Here is a 27,967-nt window from a genome sequence, read left to right on the forward strand (position 1 = left end):
ACACTGTGAGCTGTTTGTCTGTGTAAGTGTCTGTGTGTCTATCTATGTAACCATGTATCCATGGATTTATCTACGTAGCTGTGTATGTATCTGTGTAGCTATCTATCTAGTGTCTAGGTGACTATCTATATATCTAAGTATCTATCTATGTATCATCTAGCTATTTATCAATCAATCTACCTGTTTATCTACCTGTCATGTTTTTTATCTCTGATGAGTTAATACCATGCTTGTTTCATTTGGACTTGGGTTGAGTCTGGTTATGACACATCTAGCTAGAAACACCTTCTAAAACCCAAGGTCTTTGTGAGCCAAATAGAGAAATCTAGAGTTGGGCCTGTGAGCACCCACTTCTCTCCTGTTAGACCAGTGATGTAGGCCCCACTGTGGCCCCTGGGAGCCTGTCCTGCTCTCTTCCAGAACTGCCGGGCACTGTTCCCACCCCAGGACAAGTACGGAGAAAATGACGAGAGGCCGGCCATATCCCCTGATCCCGCCCACTTCCTGGGCTCAGGCCTCCAGGGACAGAGGGGGCAGGAGATACTGGGTGGGGTCTAGGCCCTACCCCATCCAGCCTCTACTCCAGGACCTCCTAGGCTCCTGGGGGGGGGGGACAGTCACCCCTGCAGTCCCTGCTTAGCTCTGTGTCACCTGGGCTGACCTAAGTTGGGAGGGTCAATCTCTGCATTATGTCCCTCCTGTCCCTCGAAGGGAAGAAAAGTCTATGTTGTCACAGTGGACCCTGAGACCCTGTTGTGCTTCTCTCCTAGGGTCCCTGCCCAGACCCTCCATCTGGGCCAAGCCAGATTCTGTGATCCTCTGGGGATGGCCTGTGACCAATGTGTGCAGGGGCCCTGCTGGGGTTAAGGTGTTCCACCTGGACATGGACCAGGACAGAAATCCTTTCACATCCCAGTTCGATCCACATGAGACAGAGGCCAGACTGCCCATCACTGTAGTGAGTGGAGACACTGCCCAGCATTTTCACTGCCTCTATTAATAGAGGCCCACCTTGACTGAGCACAGAAACCCCCTGGAGCTGGTGGTCACAGGTGAGGAGCTGTCCATGGGGCCTTCTTCCCTCTCCACCTGTTCCAACGCATCATGGTGTCTGGGGATCCCGCAGGCCTACCTCTCTGGGTGCACCATGTCTCTCCCCACCTCTGCCCTCCTTGGAGTCCAGGTACCGCCACCTCCCACTGGGCTCCTGTTCCAACAGGTGGAAGGCATTGTCACCAAAAACCCCAAAGTCTTTCCAGCTCCCTCCTCTCCTCCCCCTTCCCTCCCCGCTCCCTGATCCTCTCTCTCCTCTTCTCTATAGGAGCCATGTCTGGAGGAGTCCTGGATCCTACTCTGCAGAGGCGAACAGTAGCAATATGCTTTCCCTGTCACCTGTTTTCAAGCCCCTGTTTAGGTGCAGAGGGATTTTTACTCTCTGGATACATGCCTCTAATATCTGGCTGGTCAAATACTACTCCAGACATCTGGTGGTTTGACCTCTATATTGTCTGGGTGACCGACAACAGAGTGACTGACAGGATGTGGTGGTAATAAATCGAATGAGATATGCACAGAAGAAAACGGAAATCAAGGCAGCCAATCCATCCTCTAAACACTTGGAGATACTGAGTGCTCTGGAAACATGGTGTGTGTGGTGTGGAAGTGACACAGGGTGAGGAAGATGGATGCTGTTTTTATGGAAAACTGAATCCCATTGCTCTCCTGCACTCAAGAGATAGTCTAAAAACTTGGAGTATCTTTTTTTTGAAAACATGAGAAAGTTCTAGAACAAATCCGTCCTCATATTGTCTTTTAGACAATCCTACTGTAACATCTGCTTGAACATCTGGTCAACCTAACCTGTCTCTGGGCATGCAATTAGCACCTTGCAAATGAAGAAAAATAGGTTTAAGTCACAGAATTTGCCCTGTCCAAGTGCCAAGAGCTTTCAACTGAAGGAATTTTAAGTACTCTGTGCTCCATTATTAAAAAGTCTACAAACAATAAATGCTGGAGAGGGTGTGGAGAAAAGGGAACCCTCCTACACTGTTGGTGGGAATGTAAATTTGTGCAGCCACTATGGAAAACAGTATGGAGCTTCCTAAAAAACTAAAAATAGAGCTACCATATGATCCAGCAATCCTACTCCTGGGCATATATCCAGAGAAAACTCTAATTTGAAAAGATACATGCACCCCAATTTTCACTGCAGCACAATTTACAATATCCAAGACATGGAAGCAACTTAAATGTCCATAGACAGAGGAATGGATAAAGAAGATGTGGCACATATATACAATGGACTATTACTTAGCCATAAAAAAGAATGAAATAATGCCATTTGCAGCAACATGGATGGACCTAAAGATTATCATATTAAGTGAAGTAAGTCAGAGAAAGACAAATATCATATGCTATCACTTACATGTGGAATCTAAAAAAAATGATACAAATGAACTTATTTACAAAACAGAAATAGACTCACAGACCTAGAAAACCAACTTCTGGTTACCAAAGGGGAAAGTGGGGAAGGATAAATCAGGAGTTTGGGATTAACAGATACACAGTAATATATATATATATATATATATATAAAAATATATATATATATATAATATACATAAACAACAAGGATCTACTGTATAGCACAGGGGACTATTACTCAATATCTTATAATAACCTGTAATGGAAAAGAATCTGAAAGAGTGTGTGTGTGTGTGTGTGTGTGTGTGTGTGTGTATATATATATATATATATATATATAACTGAATCACTTCGCTGTACACCTGAAACACAACATTGTAAATCAACTACACTTCAATAAAAACAAATAAAATAGTCTGTATAACAGCAAATCCAAGACTAAATGTACTCTTATGCTTTCAAAATGGGAGTAAAATAATCAATCTAGACTTTTGGGTCCCACTGTCCACTGGGTCCAGTTAAACAGTGGGGGTCAGGCACAGGATTTACTCTATTCTGAGACAAATCTCTTCTCAGCTCCACTCAACTGGTAGTCTGAAGAAAGGCAATGAGGATGTTATGTACAGAGTGGAGAAAGTCAGAGTCTGGAACATGCTCAGAATGACCCAGCTGATGGGAGAGTTGACCTACCATAGAGAAGAATCCACATGTTGGAATTTTGGGGTTCCCCTCACGTACCAATAAACTCTGCAACTGATCACCCTTAACTAAATCCAATCAGAACGTGAACCTCACCCTGGAGATGCAACTTGGGGTTAGAGTTGGGACCATCCTTCCCAGTGTCACAGGACATGTAATTGACAATAAAACATGGGTTCCTACGGATCCCAGAACACCCACGCTCCCAAAGTAAATTGGAGGTTAACCATGCATCCCAGTTAGATAGTGTTTTGTGTATCTCGTAAAGGCTTGATTGTAGAGTGAAACACATTCAGGAATCAATTAGGATTGAACATGCCTGTGATATTTTTATTTCTTCTAATGTGTTAAGATTCACCCATTTGAAGACTTGCCCATGATAGTTTGTAATGTTTCCTTCTCTTTCCTTATAATTCACTTAATTTAGAAAATGCTGATTGATTCTGGGCATTTAGCTATAATTTAAGTAATTTAGCTTTCCCTTACCACCTTCAAATCCAAATTAATAAAATTGGTTATTTCTTTATTTTTCTTATTGCTTTAAACTGTTCTCCCAGAGGACTAATCCTTCTTCCCACTTTAGATTTGTGTAATTGTTTTGTTTATTTAGTCTTTCGTACAACACCAGACCTTCCATGAGGGCAGAGAACACATCTGCTTTGCTCAACTTTATCTCCTCATTTCCTGGGATGGCCATGGGTTGACATGCCTTAATATTTTTTTAGTGAACAGGGATAAGATTCGTGAAAGGTGAATGGATGAATAAATGGGTCAAGTCCAAGAAGTCCTGGAATGGTTAAGGTGAGTGATCTCGAGCAGTTAGACAAAAGATCGTGTCATTGGAAAAAAATAAAAACAAAACACCTCATGGCATTTTCCCATCCTTGAATTACTGTGAGTTACTCTGAAAGCAGGACCTAAGACAGGGATGTAAGTGTGGGTAGTTTATTTGAGAAGCAAGAATGAGGGAGTGGGATAGGGAAAGCTTGAAGGAAAGGAATTCCTGAAATAGGGATGCATTACTGAGGTCCCTGCACGAGGTGATGTGAACAAGACTCCACCAGGATCTCTGAGAGTGTACAGAATACCCTGCAGAATTTTCCTTCCAAAGGAAGAGACACTTGGGAATGCACGCATGGACACCTGGGAATGCACGCATGGACACCTGGGAATGCACGCATGGACACCTGGGAATGTACGCATGGACACTCGGGAATGTACGCATGGACACTCGGGAATGCACGCATGGACGCCTGGGAATGTACGCATGGACGCCTGGGAATGTACGCATGGACGCCTGGGAATGTACGCGTGGACGCTTGGGAAGGTACGCGTGGACGCCTGGGAAGGTACGCGTGGACGCTCGGGAAGGTACGCGTGGACGCTCGGGAAGGTACGCGTGGACGCTCAGGAATGTACGCGTGGACACCTGGGAATGCACGCGTGGACACCTGGGAATACACGCGTGGACACTTGGGAAGGTACGCGTGGACACCTGGGAAGGTACGCGTGGACACCTGGGAAGGTACGCGTGGACACTTGGGAAGGTACGCGTGGACACTTGGGAATGTACGCGTGGACACTTGGGAATGTACGCGTGGACACTTGGGAATGTATGCGTGGACACTTGGGAATGTACGCGTGGACACTTGGGAATGTACGCATGGACACTTGGGAATGTATTCATTCATAGGAATGTATTCCTATTCCCCATTGCTTGGAATTTTCCCCAGGGATGGTTTCATTCTTCATGGTTTGGGGCTGCAATTGTTTCAGATAAGGTCCTTCCCCCAAATGTGGAGAGCCATGTAGGCATCCTTGAGAAGGGATGCTGTCCGTGGGATGCTGAGACCTACAGAGCTGTCAACCAGATCGAACACGAAATCAGCAGGTCACCCAGAGGGATATGAAACAGAGGCTAAAAACGTGTGCTTGAAAACCTGAAGTCAATGGATTTAATGCAGTGTCTGTTCACTTGACTCCAGCCCTGCTGAAAGTCTCTGCGTCTTTGCCTTCTGTATCATATGACAATCTTTCTTTCAATCCCTGCTTCCTCTTTTCCCTCCCACCCAATGTGTTCAGTTCTGAAGTTAGAAGGTCCTCTCACCCTTTTGAGAACAGAGCTGAACAATGGTTAGTCACCTCCTAGATCAGACCACAATTCTAGATCCTTTCAGGCCACACCCATTGGAACTGCTGCACATCTAGCCTAGGACCCCAGCAGTACCTAACATGGCAGCTCTCTAACAAAGGAAACCACAGCCCGGCCACCGAAGGTTGCTGCCCGAGGGAGGGAGAGAAAGAAATGGGCACTGGTTACAAGCCTGCACCTTTCTACACTGACTGAGGGGTAGCAGAGGCCAGATGAGAGTGGCCTGGAGTGGAGACAGCTAACTAGGATAAAGGGAGAAACATGCAAGAATGTTCTGGAAGGCCAACAGAAAGAAAGGCAATAAACAAAGGGCGTCCTGTCCTAGTTGTCATCTGGTTCCATCAGCTCTTAAGGAAACTTCTGGAAATCCTGGCCTGGGAGAATGAATTTACTCCTATTTTTTTAAATCTTATTTATGTATTTATTTTTGGCTGCATTGGGTTTTCATTGCTGTGTGCAGGCTTTCTCTAGTTGCGTGAATGGGGGCTGCTCTTGGTTGTGGTGCGCGGGCTCCAGGCACGCAGGCTTCAGTAGTTGTGGCACGCGGCTCAGTAGTTGTGGCATGTGGGCTCAGTAGTTGTGGCATGCGGCTCAGTAGTTGTGGCACGTGGGCTCAGTAGTTGTGGCACACGGCTCAGTAGTTGTGGCATGTGGGCTCAGTAGTTGTGGTGCACGGGCTTAGTTGCTCCGCGGCATGTGGGATCTTCCCGGACCAGGGCTCGAACCCATGTCCCCTGCATTGGCAGGCAGATTCTTAACCACTGCGCCACCAGGGATGTCCTATTCCTATTGTTTTTATGAGGGTTTTACACTTTTAGATTCTTATTTTGTAGTATTATAGGCTTTCCAAATCAGACTTATCTTTATAATTCTTGCATCTACACAAATTTTTCATTGTTCTCTAGGTGCTAGGAAACTAGGCCAGTTGCCCCCCAAAAAGAGGGTGGAATATTAAAGGACTCAGAATGCACCATCGCCAACTTTTCTTTTTTTTCACTGAATTTCTGGCAATGCAAGACCCTGCCCTCACATGGATTGTAGTTGTTCTGCTCTGACAGGGATATTGATTGGAAAACAGAGTTGGAAAGGCAGGATGAGCCAGTTCTTGGAGGACTATGAACACCAGGGAGAATATGCATGTGTAGAACTTGGGGAATTGGGCGAAAGAGGATGTGGTGGGAGGGCTGTATCATGCAGTGAGAGTGGAGGGTGTAGAAAGGAAGCAGACTGGAAAGCCCTAGAGACTCAATGATAAAAGTCACTCAACCATTAAAAAAAAATCAAATTAGTAGTCCCTATAAACTTAATTTCTATGAACTAACCATTTTCATATACACAAATAAATCCCAACTTCACCCTGAATGTCAACAACAACAAAGGAAAATTCTATGGAATAAATGTAATAAGAAATGTGCAAAACTTAACCCATGCAAATGTATATCTTTCAAACATTTCTGAATGGCGGAAAAATTAGATTTGAGCAAATTAAGAAAATCACCTTATCCTTAGACAGAGTGACTCAGCATCACAAACACGTCAGTTCTTCGTAGGCTAATTTATAAATGTACCTCAGTCCTCCAAATACACCAACAAGCTTTTCTTCTTCTTTTTTTTTAAACTTTTTATTTTATATTGGAATATAGTCGATTAACAACGTTGTGATACTTTCAGGTGCAAGGCAAAGGGACTCAGCCATACATATACATGTATCCATTCTCCCCCAGACTCCCCTCCCATCCAGGCTGCCACACAACATTGAGCAGAGTTCCCTGTGCCATACAGTAGGTTCTTGTTGGTTACCCATTTTAAATATAGCAGTGTGTACATGTCAATCCCAAACTCCCTGACTATCCCTTCCCTCCATCCTTCCCCCCCCGCCCGGTAACCCTAAGTTCATTCTGCAAGTCTGTGAGTCTGTTTCTGTTTTGTTAATAAGTTCATTTGTATCATTTCTTTTTAGATTCCGCATATAAGGGATATCATACGATATTTCACTTTCTCTGTCTGACTTACTTCACTCTGTATGCCAATCTGTAGGTCCATCCATGTTGCTGCAAATGGCATTATTTCATTCTTTTTAATGGCTGAGCAATATTCCACTGTATATATGTACTACGTCTTCTTTACCCATTCCTGTCGATGGACACTTAGGTTGCTTCCAGGTCTTGGCTATTGTAAACAGTGCTGCAATGAACACTGGGGTGCAAGTGTCCTTTTGGATTTTTGGATTTTTCTCAGGGTATATGTCCGGGAGTGGGACTGCAGGATCATATGGTAGCTCCATTTTTAGCCTTTTAAGGAACCTCTATACTGTTCTCCACAGTGGCTACACCAATTTACATTCCCACCAACAGTGCAGGAGGGTTCCCTTCTCTCCACACCCTCTCCAGCATTTATTGTTTGTGGATTCTTTGATGATGGCCATTCTGACTGGTGTGAGGTGATACCTCATTGTAGTTCTGACTTGCATTTCTCTAATAATTTGCGATGTTGAACATCTTTTCATGTGCCTCTTGGCCATCCGTATATCTTTTTTGGAGAAACGTCTATTTAGGTCTTCTGCCCATTTTTTCTTTGGGTTGTTTGTTTTGATGATATTAAGCCTCATGAGCTGTTTGTAAATTTTGGGGACTAATCCCTTGTCAGTCACATCATCTGCAACAAATATTTTCTCCCAATCCGTGGGCTGTCTTTTTGTTTTGTTTATGGTTTCCTTTGCCGTGCAAAAGCTTTTGAGTTTAACAAGCTTTTCTTCTTGAACTAGACAAGTTGATACTAAGCTCCATATGGAAAAATAAAAACGTAAGAATACTTAGGAAAACACACAAAGAGAAGAGCTATGCGGGTAGTGGGGACGAGATCAACCAGAAATTAAAACACACCATACAGCCTCTGAGTCGTGAGGAAATAAGAAAGCCTAGATCCGTCTGCTTATTATGACAGAAGAAACACAAGAAGGACTGGCCGTATTTTACAGGCATTTAAAAGTACTGGGATATTATAAACAATGTGATTTCCACGTGAATGGGTGCATTTGGGAGAAGAGAAGCTTTTGCTATGGCATAGGGTCAGTAGCTGCTAAACTTATAAAGTGAAAATTTAATAAGGAGCATGATACGTACAAACTCTCAAAGTGCCTCCCCACAGACCAGTGATTAATTACAAAGGGGAAGTAACAGCCTTACTCTGGAGAAACCTGGGGCATGCCGAATTAACCAAGTCAGGAAAGACCCAATCACCAAAAAGGAGAATCAAGGACAATATGGCTTGAGTGGTATTCCACCCCAAAATGCACAACTGGCATCTAAGCAGGAAGTGCTTTGGGCAAACCTCCTATTCTGTGTGTATCACGCTTCCTTTCTCTGCAGGGTCTGCCCTTCCTCAGGAGCCCTCAGTCACGTCTCTCATCAACCCCAGTATGACCAAGGCTGTGAAGGAAAGAACCCAACATCTCCATTCGTGAGCTTGTTTTAAATCTCATTAATCCAAACAGGACTCCATGATCTAGGAGCGTTTGGAGATGAACACAAACCACTGAAGTGTGGGGAGAGGAAATACCTTGGGCGGGAACCATTGATCTTCTGACCGTCCAGCTCGAAAGCCAGCATCGGGCTCGCGGCACTTGATGGCGTATTTGGACCGTGTCTGGAGCTCACATCTGGGGTTTATGACGCGCAGAAATTGTTTTCTGAAAAAGGAGACGTCACGCATCTCATTTGGGATGGTAACAGAGACTGACGTGTAGGGAAACAGCTGCTCTGCTTCCTGTGAAACCTTTAGTGTCGAAACCCGCGCTGGGGGTGACGGGCACCTGCCCGAGGTATCCTTAGTCGGCGTCGCCTCCCAGGCTCTGTCCTCTTGTCCCTCTGCTCACACGGGGTGGGCAGGAAAGTCACCGTGATTTCGAAACTCACTACCTGCTCTACCTTACTCCGCGCAGAAGGATACTGAGTTCTATTTGTATTACTATCACTTTGTACTCTTAGGATGAGCCCTGAATTTCCCCTGAAGATCCCACCAAGGCACCTTCTAAGTGCTGGAGATGAGGAGACAGTCCTGGATTACCCGGGGGGGGGGGCAGCCACGTTACCACCAAGGTCCTGATGAGTGAAGGAGTGAGGTACAAAGGTCAGAGCCAAGGTCAATGGGACTCAGAAGCAGAAGCAGGAGAGACGCGCCTGCGGGCTTGGAAGATGGGAGGGGCTGAGTCCGGGGACTTGGCAGCCTGCAGAAGGCCGCTGCCCACTCCAGCCTGAGCCCTGTGGAAACTAGTGCCAGGCTTCTGGGGAGGGGCAGTTCCCCTTCCTGTGGGGCTGCTGACGTGACAGCCCCGTGACGGGGAGGACCAGCCTCCCAGTGGACACACCCTCGGGTCTCCGTCCTGAGGGCACCGTGGTCTCCTCCATCTGCACTGCCTGGACCACAGGGACGAGACGCCATGACCCCCAGCCTCACGGCCCTGCTTTGCCTCGGTGAGATGAAGGAGGGGGAGGGGAAGCCCCAGCCAGAGAGGGACCCCTCCCAACAGCCAGGCTGCTCTGTCAGGAGACCCCAGGACTCAGGAGGCTCACGGGTAGGAGAGGCGCTGCTCAGGATTCAGGGCGAACCTCTCACAGGGGTCTCTCTTCCAGGGCTGAGTGTGGGCCTGAGGACCCAGGTGCAGGCAGGTGAGTCTGTCCCCAGGTGTCCCACCTCCCTCCTGATCATGGGGACAAGGGGCCACCCCCAGGCAATGGGGTGGGGAACACCAGTTCTGGGCTGAAGGAGGGGGAGTCCGGGAGGTTGGGGGCTGAGAGCCGGGGACCTGGGTGTGAGGATGTCTTGTGACCCAGCCTCTGATGTCCTTCCAGGCACCCTCCCCAAACCCACCATCTGGGCTGAGCCAGGCTCTGTGATCCCCTGGGGGAGCCCCGTGACCATCTGGTGTCAGGGGACCCTGGGGGTCCGGGAATTCCATCTGAATAAAGAGGGAAGCTCACCTCCCTGGTACAGAAAGCCCTCACTGGAGCCCGGGGACAAGGGCAACTTCTCCATCTCATACATGACACAGGACTACGCAGGGAGATATCACTGTTACTATCTCAGCCCCACTGGCTGGTCAGAGCGCAGTGACCCCCTGGAGCTGGTGGTGACAGGTGAGAGGACACTCGGGGGTCCCAGCATTGCGCTCTGCCCTCAGGAAGGGAGTCTGCTCTCAGGGGTGTGTCCCTCTCACAGCCCAGCCCTGGGGGAGGAGAGGGGCGTGTGAGCCCCATTTCACAAGCTCCCTCCTTCTCTCCTAGGGGCCCACAGGAAACCCACCCTCTCAGCCCTGCCTAGCCCTGTGGTGACCTCGGGAGGGACCGTGACCCTCCAGTGTGGCTCATGGGAGGGACTGCACGGGTTCATTCTGACTAAGGAAGGAGAACCCAAGTCCTCCTGGACCCTGGATGCACAGCGAGGCTCCAGTGGGCAGACCCAGGCCCTGCTCCTCGTGAGTCGCGTGACCCCCAGCCACAGGTGGACGTTCAGATGCCACGGCTTTTACAGGGACACCCCCCAGGTGTGGTCGGCCCCCAGTGACCCCCTGGAGCTCCTGGTCCCAGGTGAGGAGGTCCCACCCTGGCCTCACGCACTTTTTGAGGCACGAGACAGATTATTAGATGCTTTTCTCCCAGGATTGTCGCAGATGCGAGGGTGGGGTGAGGGGGGAGCGGGGCGCACAGGACAGAGACACAGAGTGTGAGCGACAGTGAAGCCTGGGGACCAGGATGGGAGAAGGGGCTTCATGGGAGGAACCAGCCCCTACAGCCCAGGGCTGGTCTTCCCCCAGGTGTGTCTGGGAAGCCCTCCCTCCTGACCCCGCAGGGCTCTGTCGTGGCCTCTGGACAGAACCTGACCCTCCAGTGTCGCTCTGACGTCGCCTATGACAGATTCGCTCTGTCCCAGGAGGGGAGACAGGCCCTCCCCCAGAGCCCTGGCCGGCAGCCCCAGGCTGGGCTCTCTCAGGCCGACTTCCCCCTGGGCCCAGTGACCATCACCCACGCGGGCCGGTACAGATGCTACGGTGGACACAACCTCTCCTCCGAGTGGTCGGCCCCCAGTGACCCCCTGGACATCCTAGTGGCAGGTGAGGAGCCAGCGGGTCAGTCAGGGACCCAGACTCTGCACAGGCCCTGCCGGGGGAGCCCCAGCTGGTGATGCTGGGACCAGGCGTGAGGAGTCCCCAGGGAGGGAGGGAGGGAGGGAGACAGAGAGAGACGGGGGTGGGCAGGGAGAGGGAGAGACTCGGAGAAAACAGAGACAGACAGAGATGAGGGGCCGCAGGGAGGCCCTGCTGAGTCGCAGTTCAGAACCAGGGGGCGGGCAGCCCCTCACCCCCCTTCCTCTCTCTAGGGTGGTTCCCTGACACGCCCTCCCTCTCGGTGCAGCCAGGCCCCGTGGTGGCCTCAGGAGAGAACGTGACCCTGCTGTGTCAGTCAGGGAGCACAAAGGAAACTTTCCTTCTGTCCAAGGAGGGGGCAGCCCAGCCTCCACTGCGTCTTAGATCAAAGTACCGAGGTGGGCATTTCCAGGCCGAATTCTCCATGAGTCCCGTGACCTCAGCCCACAATGGGACCTACAGGTGCTACAGCTCACTCAGCAGTAACCCCTACCTGCTGTCACACGCCAGTGCCCCCCTGGAGCTCACAGTCTCAGGTGAGGGGCCCCAGCCCTGTCCCCTCTGTGTCCCTGTTGTCAGCTCTGAAGGTGACCCCCTTTCTAGGACAGGAGTGAGGGGGGCTCCAAAGGAGAGTCCAGGGAGGGTGATCCGGAGGGGGTCCAGCCTGCAGAGGGACGGAGGGAAACCAGGCCCTCCCGTCCCTGCTGCTTCTCACGTCCCGTCACCAGACTTCTCAGATAGGAGGAGGGGGAAAGCCAAGGGCAGCCCCAGAGCAGAGACAGCACCAGAGTGTGAGCAGAGGGGGGATCCCAGGGAAGCCGCAGCCCCTCACCCAACTACAGGCGTTTTCCCAGGATCCTCTGGGGACACCACCACCCACACACAGGGCCCAGTGGCTGGTGAGCCACTGGGGCCTCTGCCCAATATGTGGACACCTGGCCCCAGGCCTGTCCCTTGAGGTCCTCAGCTGCTCTAAATCCTGACCCAATCTCAGCACAGCTTGTGTCCCAGGGGGGCTGGGAGTCAGGTAGAGATGCTGGAGTGACCACAGGCACCAGGAGCTCTGAGGCTGGTGGATGAAGGGTGGGGGTCATGGAGAGGGAATGACCCCTCGGGGCCCATCCTGGGGGAGGAGCAGTGGGCTGACGTGGGGAGAAGCAGCCCCCGACCCCCATCTTCTGTCCTGACCCCCGGGAGGCTCTGAAGTTGGGGCCCTTCCCCCCACGGAGCCAGGCCCGCAGACGGGTGAGTGAGGGTCTGTGGGACATGGTGTTGGGTCCAGGGGGGCAGGGCTCAGTTATGGCCTTAGTTCACGCACCTCTGGAGACGCTGACTTGGACCCCCTTCCCCTGCCTGGGCCTCAGTTTCTCCAAGTGTAAAGGCAGAGAATCGTGGCCCGGAGCTTAGATTTCCTTCAGTTCTGACTTCTGGCTCTGACCCCCCAGGAGAGGAGGCCTCACAGGGAGGCCCCTGAGGATGTGACTGTATGGGGGCCTGTCCCCAGTGCCGCAGTGGTGGTGGCATTGTACGGGGAGGGGAAGGGAAAGATGAAGAGTCCACCGCACACAGCCGGCCCCTCCCCCAGTCCCTGCTGTGATGGGGGAGGGGAGGGTAACAAGGAAGGACCCTCGGCTCCAGATGAGACCCTCGGACAGGCCCGCGGCAAATGAGAAGCCCCCAGAGCACAAAGCTGGTGTCCACCTTGGGCGGGGCGCGGCAGGAGGACAGCTCAGGGAGCCCACAGCCCTGGGTTCCAATCCCAGCTCTGCCACCTCCAGACTGGGTCACCTGGGGTTGGTGAATTCCCTCTCTATGCCTCAGTTTCCTCATCTGTATAATGGGTGGGGTGGGTTAGAGGAGATGAATGCACAGACCCCAGCACGAGCCTGCACACAGTAGGCGCTCAATTAAATGGCATCTTGGGCTCACTCATGACGTCACTGGTGCCCCAGGTCTCAAATGGTACGTGAACGTCCTGATTGGGGTCTCGGTGGCCTTCGTCCTGCTGCCCCTCGTCCTCCTCGTCCGACACTGGAGTCAGAGCAGACGCAGGAAGTCGGGTGAGTAGGGAACGGGGTGACTGGAGGTGGTGGGCTTAGGGCACCAGCCGAAGGGAAACCTAAGAGATGGGCAAGGTCAGCTTAGAAAAAGATTGTCCAGAGTCTGAAACTCAAAAATCTAGAAAGAAAACACATACTGTCAGCTGACATGTATAATTTAAGGTATTTTCCTCCTTTTCAATCTCATGAAGTGTTGAAACATGTACGCAAGTATGAGTTCAGGTCTCCTTCTTTCCTCCTGAATCCCGAGTGAGGGGCAGGGGGCGTAAGAGTCCCAGGGCCGAGCCTCTGTCATCTGCCCCAGCCCAGGGCGAGGCTGATTTCCACCCTCCCGCAGGGGCTGCAGACCCAGAGCCCAAGGACACAGGCCTGCAGAGCAGGTAACTCCCGCCCCGAAGACCCCCAGGCCCGCCCCGCCCGCAGCTCCCCCTCATTCTCCCCCTAACACGCCCGCCTCCTCCCCAGCTCCTGCCCAGCCACCACCGCCCAGGACCAGGCCCTCTGTGAGCAGAAGAGGACGGGGTGGGGGACACAGGGTTCTGGAGGCACCTGTGTGGGGGAGGGGAAGGCTGGGAAGGGGTGGGCTCAGGGGGTGCGGACTGAAACCCCACACTTCCCCTCACCCCTGGGTCTCAGTGGCCCCTTCTGGATGCACTGTGGGGGCTCCAGCCCTGAGGGGTCTCAGGGGATCCCACCAAGCGATACACACCCTGTTCCGCCCCAGCAGATGCTGCCGTGAAGGACACACAGCCTGAGGACGGGGTGCAGCTGGACCATCCGGTGAGACCCCTGCTCCTGTCCAGGCCACCAGAGACCTTCTTGTTGCCAAACTCAGTCCAATGGACACGTCTCTGTCCTCACATCCCAGCTCCAGCAGCGTCCCACACTGACCTCCCCCTCCGGGCTTCCTGGGTCGTCCTGCTGTGACTCAACCCCTCCTGCTTCCTTGTGACCTCATGGCCCCTCCTTCGGGGTCCCCTTTCCTGGCTCCCCGTCCTCTGTCTGACCTTCGGGCGTTGCAGAGAAGCCCCACGTCTCAAGAGGATTTGTGAATAAGTGAATCACCTGAAAGTCCCCAGGCCCCTCTTCCTTCATTCACCCAAAAGTGGTGCACAAGGAGAGCGCATCCCCCCGGCTCCCTGTAGGTGCTGCAGGTGCAGCAGGGAGCTCACCTTGTGGGTGAGAAAACTATATGTAAAGAAGCAGGTAGCGTCCTAGAATGCAAGGTCCCGATAAGGAAAGTAAAGCAAGAGAAGGTGACAGAGTGCATGGTGGGGGGGCACCAAGTGCAAAGGTCCTGAGGCAGGGACGTGCTTTTGCAGGAAGATGGCCGTGCGGCTGGAGCCAAATGAGCAAGGGAGACAACGTGTTAATACAGAAATCAGAACCGTAGAAAGAATCCAGAGGCTCCAAGGTGTTAGGAGGTCCCCGGAGTTTCCATCAGGAAAGTGACCTGACCTAAGGTTTTAAAGCATCACTCTGCCAACACAGTGGAAAGCTGACGGAAGGAGATCACAGTGGATCCAGGAAGTCCCCTTTCTGTCCTACTCTCTCCCTCCAGCAGAACAGGCAGGATGCAGACCCCCAGGAGGGGACGTACGCCCAGGTGAACCACTCAAGATCAAGACTAAGGCGGGGGGTGGCCACCTCTCCTTCCTCCCTGTCGGGGAGATTGCTGGACACGAAGGACAGACAAGCGGAAGAGGACGGGCAGAGGGACGGTCAGGTGGGTCCCATCCTGTCCGGGCCCCCAGGCTTCCCCCACCCCAACCACACACCCTCCCTCTCCCCCACCGCAGGCCGCCGCATCTGAAGCCCCCCAGGATGTGACCTATGCCCAGCTGAACCACTCGACCTTCAGACGGGAGACTGCAACCCCTGCCCCCCAGTCAGGGGAGCCCCCAGAAGAGCCCAGCGTGTATGCTGCTCTCGCCGTCCACTAGCTCACAAAGGACCCAGACCCCACGCTCCAGGGAGGAAGACTGCACGGACCCCGGAAGGCACAGGAGCTGCCTGCCCGCAGTGGACACCGCCTAACGACACCAACAGACAGCCTGGACTCCCAACACAGGCCACCAGGAGCCCCTGGGACCCTTTGGCAGTCACCTGATTCTACCCTCAAAGATAACTAATATCTTTACATTTGGGAAATAATGCAACAGACTTCTCAAAAATCAATGTGTGAGTTGAAAACCAAAATCAAAACAAAAAAAAAAACAAAACAGAAGTGGGAAAATGTTTTCAACGAATGATCATGTAAATAATACACATCAAACCTATGAATTGAGAAAATTAAGAATCATGAATGAATTAGAAAAGCCTTTAAAAAATCGATGACCTAACATATCACACCAAGAGTTTAGGATTAAAATAGCAAATTATTTCAAATGAAGGTAGAAGGTGGGAATAATAATGACAAGGGTAGCTAATAATGAAGACAACCAAAAAGTAGAGAAAATCAATTAAGGCAAAAAATAAACTCATTCTTGAAAACATTCATGAATCCTAGCCACCACAGCCGAGGGAAAAAGAGAGAAGGCTCACACTTCTAATAGCATGAAAGGGATTGCAGACAGCACTACAAATCCTACAGACGTTATAAAGATAGTAACAGAACATTATGAGAAATTTGACGCCAACATACAGAAAATGTAGATGGAATGGAAATCTTCACGTGTACAATTTACTAAATGGACAAAATAAGTGGAAAATCTATCACCTTATACATTGACTCTAATCAAAACTTACCCACTGAACTATATAGAATCTAACAAAGTCAAAATGAAAGAAATAGTAGAATGCTGGTTCCTGGGGTTGGAGCGAGGGGGAAATGGGAAGATATTGGTCAAAGGGCACAAGCTTCCAGTTATAAGATGAATAAGTTCTGGGGATCTAATATACAGCATGGTGGTTACAGCTAATCACACTGTATCCCATTCTTGAGTGTTTTTTTTTTTCCTTCGGTACGCGGGCCTCTCACTGTTGTGGCCTCTCCCGTTGCAGAGCACAGGCTCCGGACGCGCAGGCTCAGCGGCCACGGCTCACGGGCCCAGCCGCTCCGCGGCATGTGGGATCTTCTCGGACCGGGGCACGAACCCGTGTCCCCTGCATCGGCAGGTAGACTCTCAACTACTGCGCCACCAGGGAAGCCCCTCTTGAGTGTTTTGAAGAGAGCAGATCTCAAATGTTCTCACCAAAAAAAGAAATGGCGACTGTGTGATGGGATGCAGACAAATGCTCTGACGGTCATCATTGTCCGACGTATAAGTGTGCAGTTCAGGCGGCTTCACTGGTGATTTCTTCCGAGCACTTATGTACTCGTGAAAGACACACACACACACACACACCCCCAAATTGCACAAACATTTCCCGAGAACAGAAAAAGAAGAAACATACCTCAACACATCAGATCAGGAAAATATTTACACCAAAACCTGACAAGGGAATTATACATGGGGAAGTCACAGGAAGATCTCTCACATGAGCTTAGATGGAAATCCCTAAATAAAGTGTACACAAATGAGATGTAGTGATATATTAAAAGGACATTACTTCATGACCATACTGTGGGGTTTCTTTTCGAAGGATAGAGTAACTTAAAATTTTAAAAATCTATCACATAATGCAATACCTTAATAGAACAAATAAAAAATAATCACCTTAACAGATGCAGACAAAGCCTTTGATAAAATATACCAACAATTCCTGGTGAAAATAAAAACGCATCAGAAATAGAAGGGAATTCCCTTTCGTTGATGAGGGCATGTTTAACAACACTAGACGTCATTTGTACAGGTGAGAACCTGAGGTCCTTTCGTCTATGACTGGCAATGATCCAAGTATGTTCCGTATGACCACTTGTATTCACCAGGGCCCTGGAGGCACCAACCAAGAGAAACAAAACAAGGCGAGAAGCTCTGAAGTGGATAAGAATAATATTGTATTACTAAGAGACTGCACAGCTGTGTTCGCAGAAAATCCAAAATAATGTAAAGATCTTCTACTCTAATTAAAAAGTTTTCCTGCATCGCTGCATACAAGGTCAATATATAGAATTCAACTGCCTTCGAGACTTCCGGTTCCGGATGGAGATGAAGTAAATGAATGTCTCCCTGTTCCCTGACTTTATACCAGTGACCTGACCGTATACTGCTGACTTCCAAGAGCCGTAAGATAATATATTTGGGCTGTTTTAATCCACCAACTTTGTGGTAATTTGTGGGACAGGGAAACAATACAACCACTTGAATTTTCTTTTCATTAGTGTTTGCATAGTAATTTTTCATCCTTCTACTTTTTTAATGTGGTAGAATATACACACCATGATATTCACCACCACTTAAACATTATTAAAGTGCGAAGTTAGTGGCCTTAAGTACATTTACCATGTTGGGCAATCATGACCACTGTCCGTCTTCCAGAACATTTTCATAATCCCAAACAGAAGCTCTGTACCCATTAAGCAAGAACTCCTCATGCCCCCTGAACCAGGCACTGGTTATCTCCATTCAAATTCCTGCCTTAGGGAGTCTGGCTACTCTAGGCTGTTCGTGTCGGTGAAATCATACAAAATGCGACATTCTGTGTCAGCCTTAGTTCACTCTGAATAATGTTTCCAAGGTTCATTCATATTGTTCACTCTTTTACTTTTAATCTATTTACATGTTATATTAGAAGTGAGTTTCTGGGACTTCCCTGGTGGTGCAGTGGCTGGGAATCCTCCTGCCAATGGAGGGAACACGGGTTCGATCCCTGGTCTGGGAGGATCCCACGTGCAACTAGGCCCGTGCGCCACAACTATTGAGCCCTCACGCCACAACTACTAAAGCCGGCGCACCTACAGCCCATGCTCCACAACAAGAGAAGCCACTGCAATAAGAGGCCCACACACCGCCATAAGAAGCCGGCGCACCGCAACAGAGAGTAGCCCCCGCTCACCGCAACTACAGACAGCCTGTGCACAGTGATGAAGACCCAACACAGCCAAAAATAAATAAAGAAATAAATTTATTTTTAAAAAAAAGAAGTGAGTTTCTTATGGACTTCATAGTGTAGGTGGTGGTTTTTTCTTAAACCAATCTTACAAGCTCTTTTAATTGCTGTGTTTCGCCCATTTACATATAATATTATTACTGATAACACTGTTATTTAGGTTTGTCATTTTATGGTTTTCAAGTTTTGTCCCCTCTCTTTCTTGTTCTTCTATTTACCCTTTCCTGGGATTTAAAAACATTTTTAGCATACCATTTTAATTTCTCTATTGGTGCTGTAACTGTAAGTCTTTGACTGCTGTTGAAGGGGCTGTTCTAGAGATTATCAGGTACATACCTAACTTTACACAGTAAAGACAGAGCTAGTATTTTACCTCTTCAAGGGAAATGTAGAACCCTTACAAATCTATAGGTCTCTTTATTCTTACCCCTTTATGTTGTAGTTGTTGTATGTGTTATTGCCACATAGAAGCCCAGGGCTGTGTCGGGGCCTATGGGGCCAGGTCAAGGTGAGTGAGCTGTCCCCACACCTCCTGCTGCAGCTCCACAACCACCACCCCCACCACCTGAGGGGAGAAAAGGAGGTCTGGGCTGATGGCGACCAGTCTGGGGACGGCTATGGAGTGACATCTTGGGAAACTGAGGCCATAAGGGCAACCCTGACACTTCAGGTCCACATCCTTTCAGGACAAATTGAAACCCCACGTGTTCATCTTTGCCTCCTGATTAGATGCAAATGAGACACTGGAGATGCTCACCTCCAGGTACCGGGACTGGCATGTTTAGTTCCAGAGACTCATTCAAGATCAAAGAGATTACTTAAGCATTTCTGCATCTCCTCACCCATACCCTGTCTTTTTTGTTCTCAGGGGTAACTGACATTCTCAGTCCATCACAAAATAAGTCAGACGCCAACAGTGATGAGTAGCAGAAATGCTCAATTTTGGGTTGGGCTCCGAGGGTCACAACCTGTTAATGGAATGCAGGTGACCTGAGTGGACACGTAGGCATCCTGGGGTGATTTGGGTCTGTTCTGACCTCTCTGACCTCTTTTTCCACAGTTCCTACCCTCACACCCCCAAGACTACACAGTGGAGACTCTAATCCGGATGGGCATGGCCGGCTCAGTCCTGCTGGGCCTCAGGATTCTGCTCTTTCAGGCTCAACACGGCCACGGAGGAGCCCAAGATGCAGCCAGGAGGTAAACAGAGGGAACAAACCCACCATTCGGTGAGTTCCATCCTTGTATGACTAGGAGGTTTGGGAGGCAAATCTGCAGTATGAATTGAGGGAACTGTCTGCTGAGAATTTCACGGGGTATCAATGCTGGCATGCAGGAAATGCCTGGGTTCTTGCTGTAGAGGCTCTTCCGTAATTAAAGTGTGGTAATTTCCCTCCTTACCATTACTGATTATTCTTGACTACTCCCCTTCTTTTTTTACTCCTGTGATTTGAGGCTACATCTGCATCGCAGGTTTGGGTCCACACCTGAAGTCACCTTCATGCTCTGCCACTTTCTTGTAATACATTTTGCTTTATTTCTAATTTCCACACTCACTGGTGTGTGTTATTGACCTCGATCCCTTCAGCCTAGAACCAGAATGTTTTAAGCAACTGAGTAAATGGGTGAAATTCAGGTCTAGTTTAAACACATAAATCCAAAACCATTTCCGAAAACCCTCTCTAGACGCCTTCAAGGCTTATTCCCCTCTAAAATGATACACGGAAGAGTTTCTGCCAAAATACCATCACTTTGAATGAGCACAAGGTAGACTTCCCAGGTGGCGCAGTGGTTAAGAATCCACCTGCCAATGCAGGGGACAGAGGTTCAAGCACTGATCCAGGAAGATCCCACATGCCATGGAGCAACTAAGCCGGTGTGCCATAACTACTGAGCCTGTGCTCTAGAGCCCGTGAGCCACAACTACTGAGCCTGTGTGCCACAGCTACTGAAGCCCACGCACCTGCAGCCCGTGCTCCGCAACAAGAGAAACCACCGCAATGAGAAGCCCACGCACTGCAACAAAGAGTAGCCCCCACTTGCCACAACTAGAGACAGCCTGTGCGCAGCAATGAAGGCCCGACGCAGCCAAAAATAAATAAATAAATAAATTTATGAATGGGCGCAAGGTGTTTGAAGCGACAGCCAGGTGGTGTGCTGGCAAACCAGCTCTACGAAAACATCACTTTTTCTCAGTGTTCTGATTTGTGTACATTATCTGTTTCCTTGGTAAATACTCCCTTCATGCCCAACTTCAAGATGCCCGTTTGAATGCACTGGATACACAGTTGGGAACAGCATCAACTTTCACAAGAATGAGCCAACTGTGGCACCTCGCAGATGACCCTGAGGTCCTTCTATTCTGTAGGTCATAGTAATTTCCACCTCAATCTTATGCCACGGTTTCAGTGGAATTGTGATGCCCACATCCTAGTACATTCACATTAGAGGTAAATAGAAAACAGGCATAATCAGTTGTGGAAGACACGCTGAGCCCGACATGAAGGTTTAACATAGGAGATGTGAGTCCAAGCAGGTCGGACACGCCCAGGTCTCTCACATGTATGCATTTCTCCCCTGCTGACCCCTTCACCTTTGCCCCTTAATGATAGTTTGGGTGAGTATAGAAGGCCTCACTGACAGTTAATTCCTTGACTGTATTTTCCCCATATCTTTTGGCGTTTTCTCCCTTCAATTTCCTTCCCTTTGCTGCGAAATAGCAAGACACATTTCACGTATAGACACATACACCCTAGCAATTGTAAGTTCTTGCTACATCTCTGTAAAAGACCAACAATTGGCCTTTCATACTGTCGCAGACATTGTCCTCACTGATTTCATTCTGAAATTCACGGTATCCATGGGCCCTGTTCTTTCTACTCCTCATCTACCTCAACTTTCTAATTCCAGTCTCTCTGTACTGCATCCTAAACAAACTCCTCAATATTGTATTCCAAGTTCATAATTGGCTCTTCAGCTGTATCTTCTCCTTGATGGAAAGAATATCTTGAGTGTATTAATGAAAGTATTCTTTTTTAACCTGTAAGGTGTTTGCCTAATTCATTGCTAAAATCCTATATACTTCTGCAGTATAATCCCTTTTGCTGTTTCCAGAATTTATTTTCTTTCTTTAATTTTTCAGATGTGTAAACATGCTTAAATTGTTTCATATATTCCTAGTATTCTATCTTCTTGGATAGGATAATACAAGTTACTAGCTCTGCAGATAGCCTTCTTAGCACTTTTTCTCAGTATTAGGATTTATCGCTTATGTTCATTCCTAATGCTCAGCTCCCAGACACGTGATTTTCTATAGAGAGTTTCTCCCAGGTCTGTCCTGACATTCAGAGATGAAATGGGTGACTTCTTGTGGCTGCCCTGCCCCACAGCATCCGCTCTCTCAAACTCAGCATCTGACTAGGCATGTACCTGGCAGAGATGACCCCAAGTGAGCCTCACACTCACAGGTGGGACAGATATCCATGTACAATTATAATGAATTGAAGCTGTTTTACAACCGCACAGAGGACACAGCTCAGTGCTGACCTCGGGGATGGGTCAGTGGGCAGAGATATCCCAGTGCCTGGCCACAAACGAGGTGGAGGGGCAACACCGATTCCAACCTTGACCTGAAGCCCTGACCCCTCCCTGCCTGTGAGGACCTGAGGTCCTTGTCCTTCCACACAGAGGTGGAAACCTCTATTCTAATGACCACTTGCTGGACTCAGGCACTGGTAGTCACTAAGCTTTCACCTCTTTTTTTTGTTGTGGTCCCTTCTCTATTTAAGAAACTGTCATTTCTCTTCTCCTATAATAGACCATGCCTATGTATTTCATAAAAAACATAAGCAGCGGGAATGCCCTGGTGGCGAAGTGGTTAAGAATCCTCCTGCCAATGCAGGGGACACGGGTTTGAGCCCTGGTCTAGGAAGATCCCACATGCCGTGGAGCAACTAAGCCCGTGCACCACAACTACTGCGCCTGAGCTCTAGAGCCCATGAGCCACAACTACTGAAGCCCACACACCCAGAGCCCGTGCTCTGCAACAAGAGAAGCCACCGCAATGAGAAGCCCATGCACTGCAACGAAGAGTAGCCCCCACTTGCCACAACCAGAGAAAGCCCACATGCAGCAACGAAGACCCAATGCAGCCAAAAATAAATAAACAACAAAACCCCACCATAAGTAGCATTTCTCAGTGTCAGAGCAGACGGGGGTCGTGAGTGGGCACATCAGTCATCCAACCTGATTGTGGGGTCTGACACCTTCACCCTCTCATACTGGTTAGAAATTAACCAATATTGGGTCCCACCCATGTCCTGGCACCACTGAACCCACAAACTGTCTGAAGAGTGGGGTTCAAACAACATGCTGAAGGCGAGGAAACTGAGGCTCAGAGACATAACTTCAGGGCTCAAGGTACACGGGGGAGGATGACGAGGAATACTTAAATTAAATCAGCTTCGTCCCCCAAGTCAGAGCACTGACCCACTCTCTGTCTCATAAAAGTGAAGACAGGAGCATATAGTAAGGAGACAATGCCCAAGGATCAAGGGCCACCAAGCAGGCAGGAACGACTCAGGGGCTTGTTCCCAGGAAGGTGCGGTGGACGCTGTTTCAAGAAAAAGGGAGAAGTCCCTGAAGGGGGCTGAGACAGAAAGCAAACCCACACTCTGGGGCCAGGGGACCAGGCATGTTTCCTTCCTTATTGCCCTGAACTTCTCCTGTGTGCTCATTGCCACACTGACCTCCACGGAGCTGTAGGCAGATGTTAAACGTGTCTCTCTGCTGATCTGAGCTCTGCGGTGCAGCAGGAACCTGCAACCTCCCTGAAGCATCGCCAGGGCCTGGGTGACCCCTGTCCATGGTGAGGACCCCACAGGGACCTGCTGATGGACCAGCTGAGGACGAAGGAGATCCAAAGGGGAGACTCTGAGAGGGAAAGACGTGCCTGGGTCACCCTCATATGGAAGGGGCGTCTCAGGAAGACACCGGGTCTGTCATGGGAATGAGAGCCAGGCTCCTGGGGAGGGGCAGTTCCCCTTCCTGTGGGGCTGCTGACGTGACAGCCCCGTGACGGGGAGGGCCAGCCTCCCAGTGGACACATCCTCGGGTCTCCGTCCTGAGGGCACCGTGGTCTCCTCCATCTGCACCGCCTGGACCACAAGGACGAGACGCCATGACCCCCGGCCTCACGGCCCTGCTCTGCCTCGGTGAGATGGAGGAGGGGGAGGGGAAGCCCCAGCCAGGGACGGACCCCTCCCCACAGCCAGCCTGCTCTGTCAGGAGACCCCAGGACTCAGGAGGCTCACGGGTAGGAGAGGCGCTGCTCAGCATTCAGGGCGAACCTCTCACAGGGGTCTCTCTTCCAGGGCTGAGTGTGGGCCTGAGGACCCAGGTGCAGGCAGGTGAGTCTGTCCCCAGGTGTCCCACCTCCCTCCTGATCATGGGGACAAGGGGCCACCCACAGGCAATGGGGTGGGGATCAGCAGTTCTGAGCTGAAGGAGGGAGAGTCCGGGAGGTTGGGGGCTCAGAGCTGGGGACCTGGGGGTGAGGATGTCTTGTGACCCAGCCTCTGATGTCCTTCTAGGCACCCTCCCCAAACCCACCATCTGGGCTGAGCCAGGCTCTGTGATCCCCTTGGGGAGCCCCGTGACCATCTGGTGTCAGGGGACCCTGGGAGTCCAGGAATTCCGTTTGGATAAAGAGGGAAGCTCACTTTCCTGGTACAGACAGCCCTCACTGGCGCCCGGGAACAAGGGCAAGTTCTCCATCTCATACATGACAAAGGACTACGCAGGGAGATATCACTGTTACTATCGTAGCCCCACTGGCTGGTCAGAGCGCAGTGTCCCCCTGGAGCTGGTGATGACAGGTGAGAGGACACTCAGGGGTCCCAGCATCGGGCTCTGCCCTCAGGAAGGGGGTCTGCTCTCAGGGGTGTGTCCCTCTCACAGCCCAGCCCTGCGGGAGGACAGGGGCGTGTGAGCCCCATTTGACAAGCTCCCTCCTTCTCTCCTAGGGGCCCACAGCAAACCCACCCTCTCAGCCCTGCTGAGCCCTGTGGTGACCTCGGGAGGGACCGTGACCCTCCAGTGTGGCTCAAGGCACGGACTGGACGGGTTCATTCTGACTAAGGAAGGAGAACCCAAGTCCTCCTGGACCCTGGATGCACAGCGAGGCCCCCGTGGGCAGACCCACGCCCTGTTCCTCGTGGGTCGCGTGACCCCCAGCCACAGGTGGACGTTCAGATACCACGGCTTTTAAAGGGACACCCCCCAGGTGTGGTCGGCCCCCAGTGACCCCCTGGAGCTCCTGGTCTCAGGTGAGGAGGTCCCACCCTGGCCTCACGTACTTCTTGAGGCACGAGACAGATTATTAGATGCTTTTCTCCCAGGATTGTCCCAGATGAGAGGGTGGGGTGAGGGGGGAGCGGGGCGCACAGGACAGAGACACAGAGTGTGAGCGACAGACAGTGAGGCCTGGGGACCAGGACGGGAGAAGGGGCTTCATGGGAGGAACCAGCCCCTACAGCCCAGGGCTGGTCTTCCCCCAGGTGTGTCTGGGAAGCCCTCCCTCCTGACCCCGCAAGGCCCTGTCGTGGCCTATGGACAGAGCCTGACCCTCCAGTGTCACTCTGACGTCGCCTATGACAGATTCGCTCTGTCCCAGGAGTGGAGACAGGCCCTCCCCCAGCGCCCTGGCCGGCAGCCCCAGGCTGGGCTCTCTCAGGCCGACTTCCGCCTCGGCCCGGTGACCAACACCCACGCGGGCCGGTACAGATGCTACGGTGGACAAAACCTCTCCTCCGAGTGGTCGGCCCCCAGTGACCCCCTGGACATCCTGGTGGCAGGTGAGGAGCCAGCGGGTCAGTCAGGGACCCAGACTCTGCACAGGCCCTGCCGGGGGAGCCCCAGCTGGTGATGCTGGGACCAGGCGTGAGGGGTCCCCAGGGAGGGAGGGAGAGAGACAGAGAGAGACGGGGGTGGGCAGGGAGAGGGAGAGACTCGGAGAAAACAGAGACAGACAGAGATGAGGGGCCTCAGGGAGGCCCAGCTGAGTCGCAGTTCGGAACCAGGGGGCGGGCAGCCCCTCACCCCCCTTCGTCTCTCTAGGGTTGTTCCTTGACACGCCCTCGCTCTCGGTGCAGCCGGGCCCCGTGGTGGCCTCAGGAGAGAACGTGACCCTGCTGTGTCAGTCAAGGAGCACAAAGGAAACTTTCCTTCTGTCCAAGGAGGGGGCAGCCCGGCCCCCACTGCGTCTTAGATCAAAGTACCGAGGTGGGCATTTCCAGGCCGAATTCTCCATGAGTCCCGTGACCTCAGCCCACAATGGGACCTACAGGTGCTACAGCTCACTCAGCAGTAACCCCTACCTGCTCTCACACGCCAGTGTCCCCCTGGAGCTCGCGGTCTCAGGTGAGAGACCCTGACCCTGTCCTCTCTGACTCAGTCAGCTCAGGGCTCTGTCCCCAGAAATGTCTGAGGTAGTAATGAATGAGGGGACACAGTGGGCCTCCAGAGAGGAGGACATTCAATGGCCCCTGACGCCAAAGTCTCATCACTGGATCCTGGGTCCTCAGCTGTTGAACCAGTGGGAACTCCCAGAAGTAGGAGAATAAGATTATAGGGTTCAATCTCAGACTGAACACAGAACACACAGCACTCAATTATTTCTGTCTTAAGAGACCACTTTTCTCACTGATCCTGAGCACCGGGGGCACAGCCAACTCTGTTCCAAAGTGATTCCAAAGCAGGTTCTGAATTCAAAGAACACATGGCAGCTGAGAGAATCCAATGAGGAGAGCAGATGGAACCTGGCATATTAGAGGAAGGGTTCATTAAGGAACTGTGTAGAAGCTGTAATATGAGAATTGGAGGCACTGACGACACAGAACCCAGGAGAAGGGCTCGTGTCTCCCCAACTCCTCACTCACACCCTCACTTTACGATTCTCATGAGCAGCTGACACCATCCACCCGCCACAAAACAAGTCAGATCCCACGAGTGATGAAATCACTCAGATATGGGGCTGGGCTCCGAGGGTCATGTCCTGTCAAGGAGAGGCGGGTTCCCTGGGTGGACATCCAGGATTCAGGAGTGACTGGGATCTGCTCTGACCGTGTGATCTCTTGTCTAGAATCCCTACCCTCACACCGCCAAGACTACACAGTGGAGAACCTCATCCGGATGGGCATGGCCGGCTCCGTCCTGCTGGGCCTCGGGATCCTGCTCTTTCAGGCTCAACACGGCCACGGAGGAGCCCAAGATGCAGCCAGGAGCTGAACACAAGAGGGGACCGTGCACCGTCCGAGTGGTAGAGCCCTGTCACCACCTTATGTGCCCAGGAGGTTCTGGAAGAGAATCTGCAGCACGTGTTGTGTGAACTGTCTGACCAGGGAGAGAGAGACGTGGTGTGGGTGCACAAGAAGGCCCGGGAGTCCCTGTGGAGGACTGGGCCTCGGATAACCATGGTGCCTTCCCTCCCCACCAGTGATGACTCTCCCTGACTGCCCCATCCCCTCTCACCCCTGTGACGTGAGGCACATCCCACACGGCAGGTCTGTGTCCACACCTTACACACCTTCATGCTCTGGCCCACTTTCATGTAATATATTTGGGTTTTTTTAATTTCCACATTGGCTGCTGTGTGCTATTGACCTCCATCCCTTCAGTCAGAAACAGAATGTCGTTTAAGTAACTGAATAAATGGGTGAACTTGGGGTCCTGTTTCGAACAGATAAATCCAAAACTCTTCCCTAAAACTCTCTCTGGACCCCTCAAGCCCTTCTCTCCTCGTCAGATGACACCTGGTATAGTTTCTCCAGAAACACCATTAGTGTGAAGGAACACCGTGGCGTTTGAAGTGACAGCCAGCTGCTGTGCTGGTAAACGGGCTTAGGAATTTACCATTTTTTAAAAAGCCCAGATGTGTGGCATTTGTCTCTTTCTTCAGTGTAAATCCTCTCTTCGGGCTTCCCTGGTGGCTCTGCTGTTGAGAGTCCGCCTGCCGATGCAGGGGACACGGGTTCGTGCCCCGGTCCGGGAGGATCCCACGTGCCGCGGAGCGGCTGAGCCCGTGAGCCATGGCCGCTGAGCCTGCGCATCTGGAGCCTGTGCCACAACGGGAGAGGCCGCAACAGTGAGGCCTGCGTACCGCAAAAAAAAAAAAAAAAGCTCTCTTCGTGGCCAACCTCATGGTACGCGTATGAATGCGCTGAGGCAGAGGGGGAAGTGATACGTAGAATCGTCTTTCCCGAGGAACTGAGGCTGACCCAGCTGGGGCACAGCTCAGTGATGACCCCGATACACACAGACGTGTCCTTTATATAAAGCATCGCGAGTAGATCGTTTCCACTCAGCTTTATGCCCTGGTGTCCATGAAATGATCCTAGTCCTAGGCCTTTGCATCCTAGTCCGTCCCCATGAGAGGCAAAAGAGAAAACAATGGAAATATCAGTTGTGGGAGAAAACACTGAGCACTTTAAGTCCCAGTAC

The 27,967-nt window shown here is 51.0% G+C and overlaps 2 protein-coding genes and 1 pseudogene across 12 annotated transcripts in view; 2 read left to right on the forward strand and 1 right to left on the reverse strand.

Moving 5' to 3' along the window:
• Positions 1–27,967, reverse strand: part of CDC42EP5 (CDC42 effector protein 5) — a 198,017-nt gene that overhangs the window by 27,115 nt on the left and 142,935 nt on the right. For 4 of the 11 annotated variants that reach the window (XM_060289677.2, XM_060289676.2, XM_060289674.2 and 1 more), the window contains one exon: positions 8,834–8,963. The exons of 6 other annotated variants lie outside the window; for them this stretch is intronic. The gene's annotated coding sequence lies outside the window, so the exon portion shown is untranslated. Of the gene's footprint in view, positions 1–8,833; positions 8,964–27,967 lie in introns of those variants that run through there. One more of the 11 variants, XM_060289669.2, reaches the window with a different exon arrangement.
• On the forward strand, positions 9,649–15,703 carry LOC132594050 (leukocyte immunoglobulin-like receptor subfamily B member 3). The gene is made up of 14 exons (XM_060289678.2): positions 9,649–9,747; positions 9,907–9,942; positions 10,126–10,410; positions 10,558–10,860; positions 11,088–11,384; positions 11,651–11,953; positions 12,072–12,074; positions 12,615–12,662; positions 13,370–13,477; positions 13,815–13,857; positions 13,943–13,980; positions 14,205–14,257; positions 15,039–15,203; positions 15,277–15,703. The coding sequence occupies exons 1-14, from the start codon at positions 9,714–9,716 to the stop codon at positions 15,418–15,420; spliced, it is 1,860 nt and encodes a 619-aa protein (XP_060145661.1). The 5' UTR covers positions 9,649–9,713; the 3' UTR covers positions 15,421–15,703.
• On the forward strand, positions 23,649–27,130 carry LOC132594049 (leukocyte immunoglobulin-like receptor subfamily A member 6; annotated as a pseudogene).

Source organism: Globicephala melas, chromosome 19, assembly GCF_963455315.2.
Source record: "Globicephala melas chromosome 19, mGloMel1.2, whole genome shotgun sequence".
NCBI lineage: Eukaryota > Metazoa > Chordata > Mammalia > Artiodactyla > Delphinidae > Globicephala > Globicephala melas.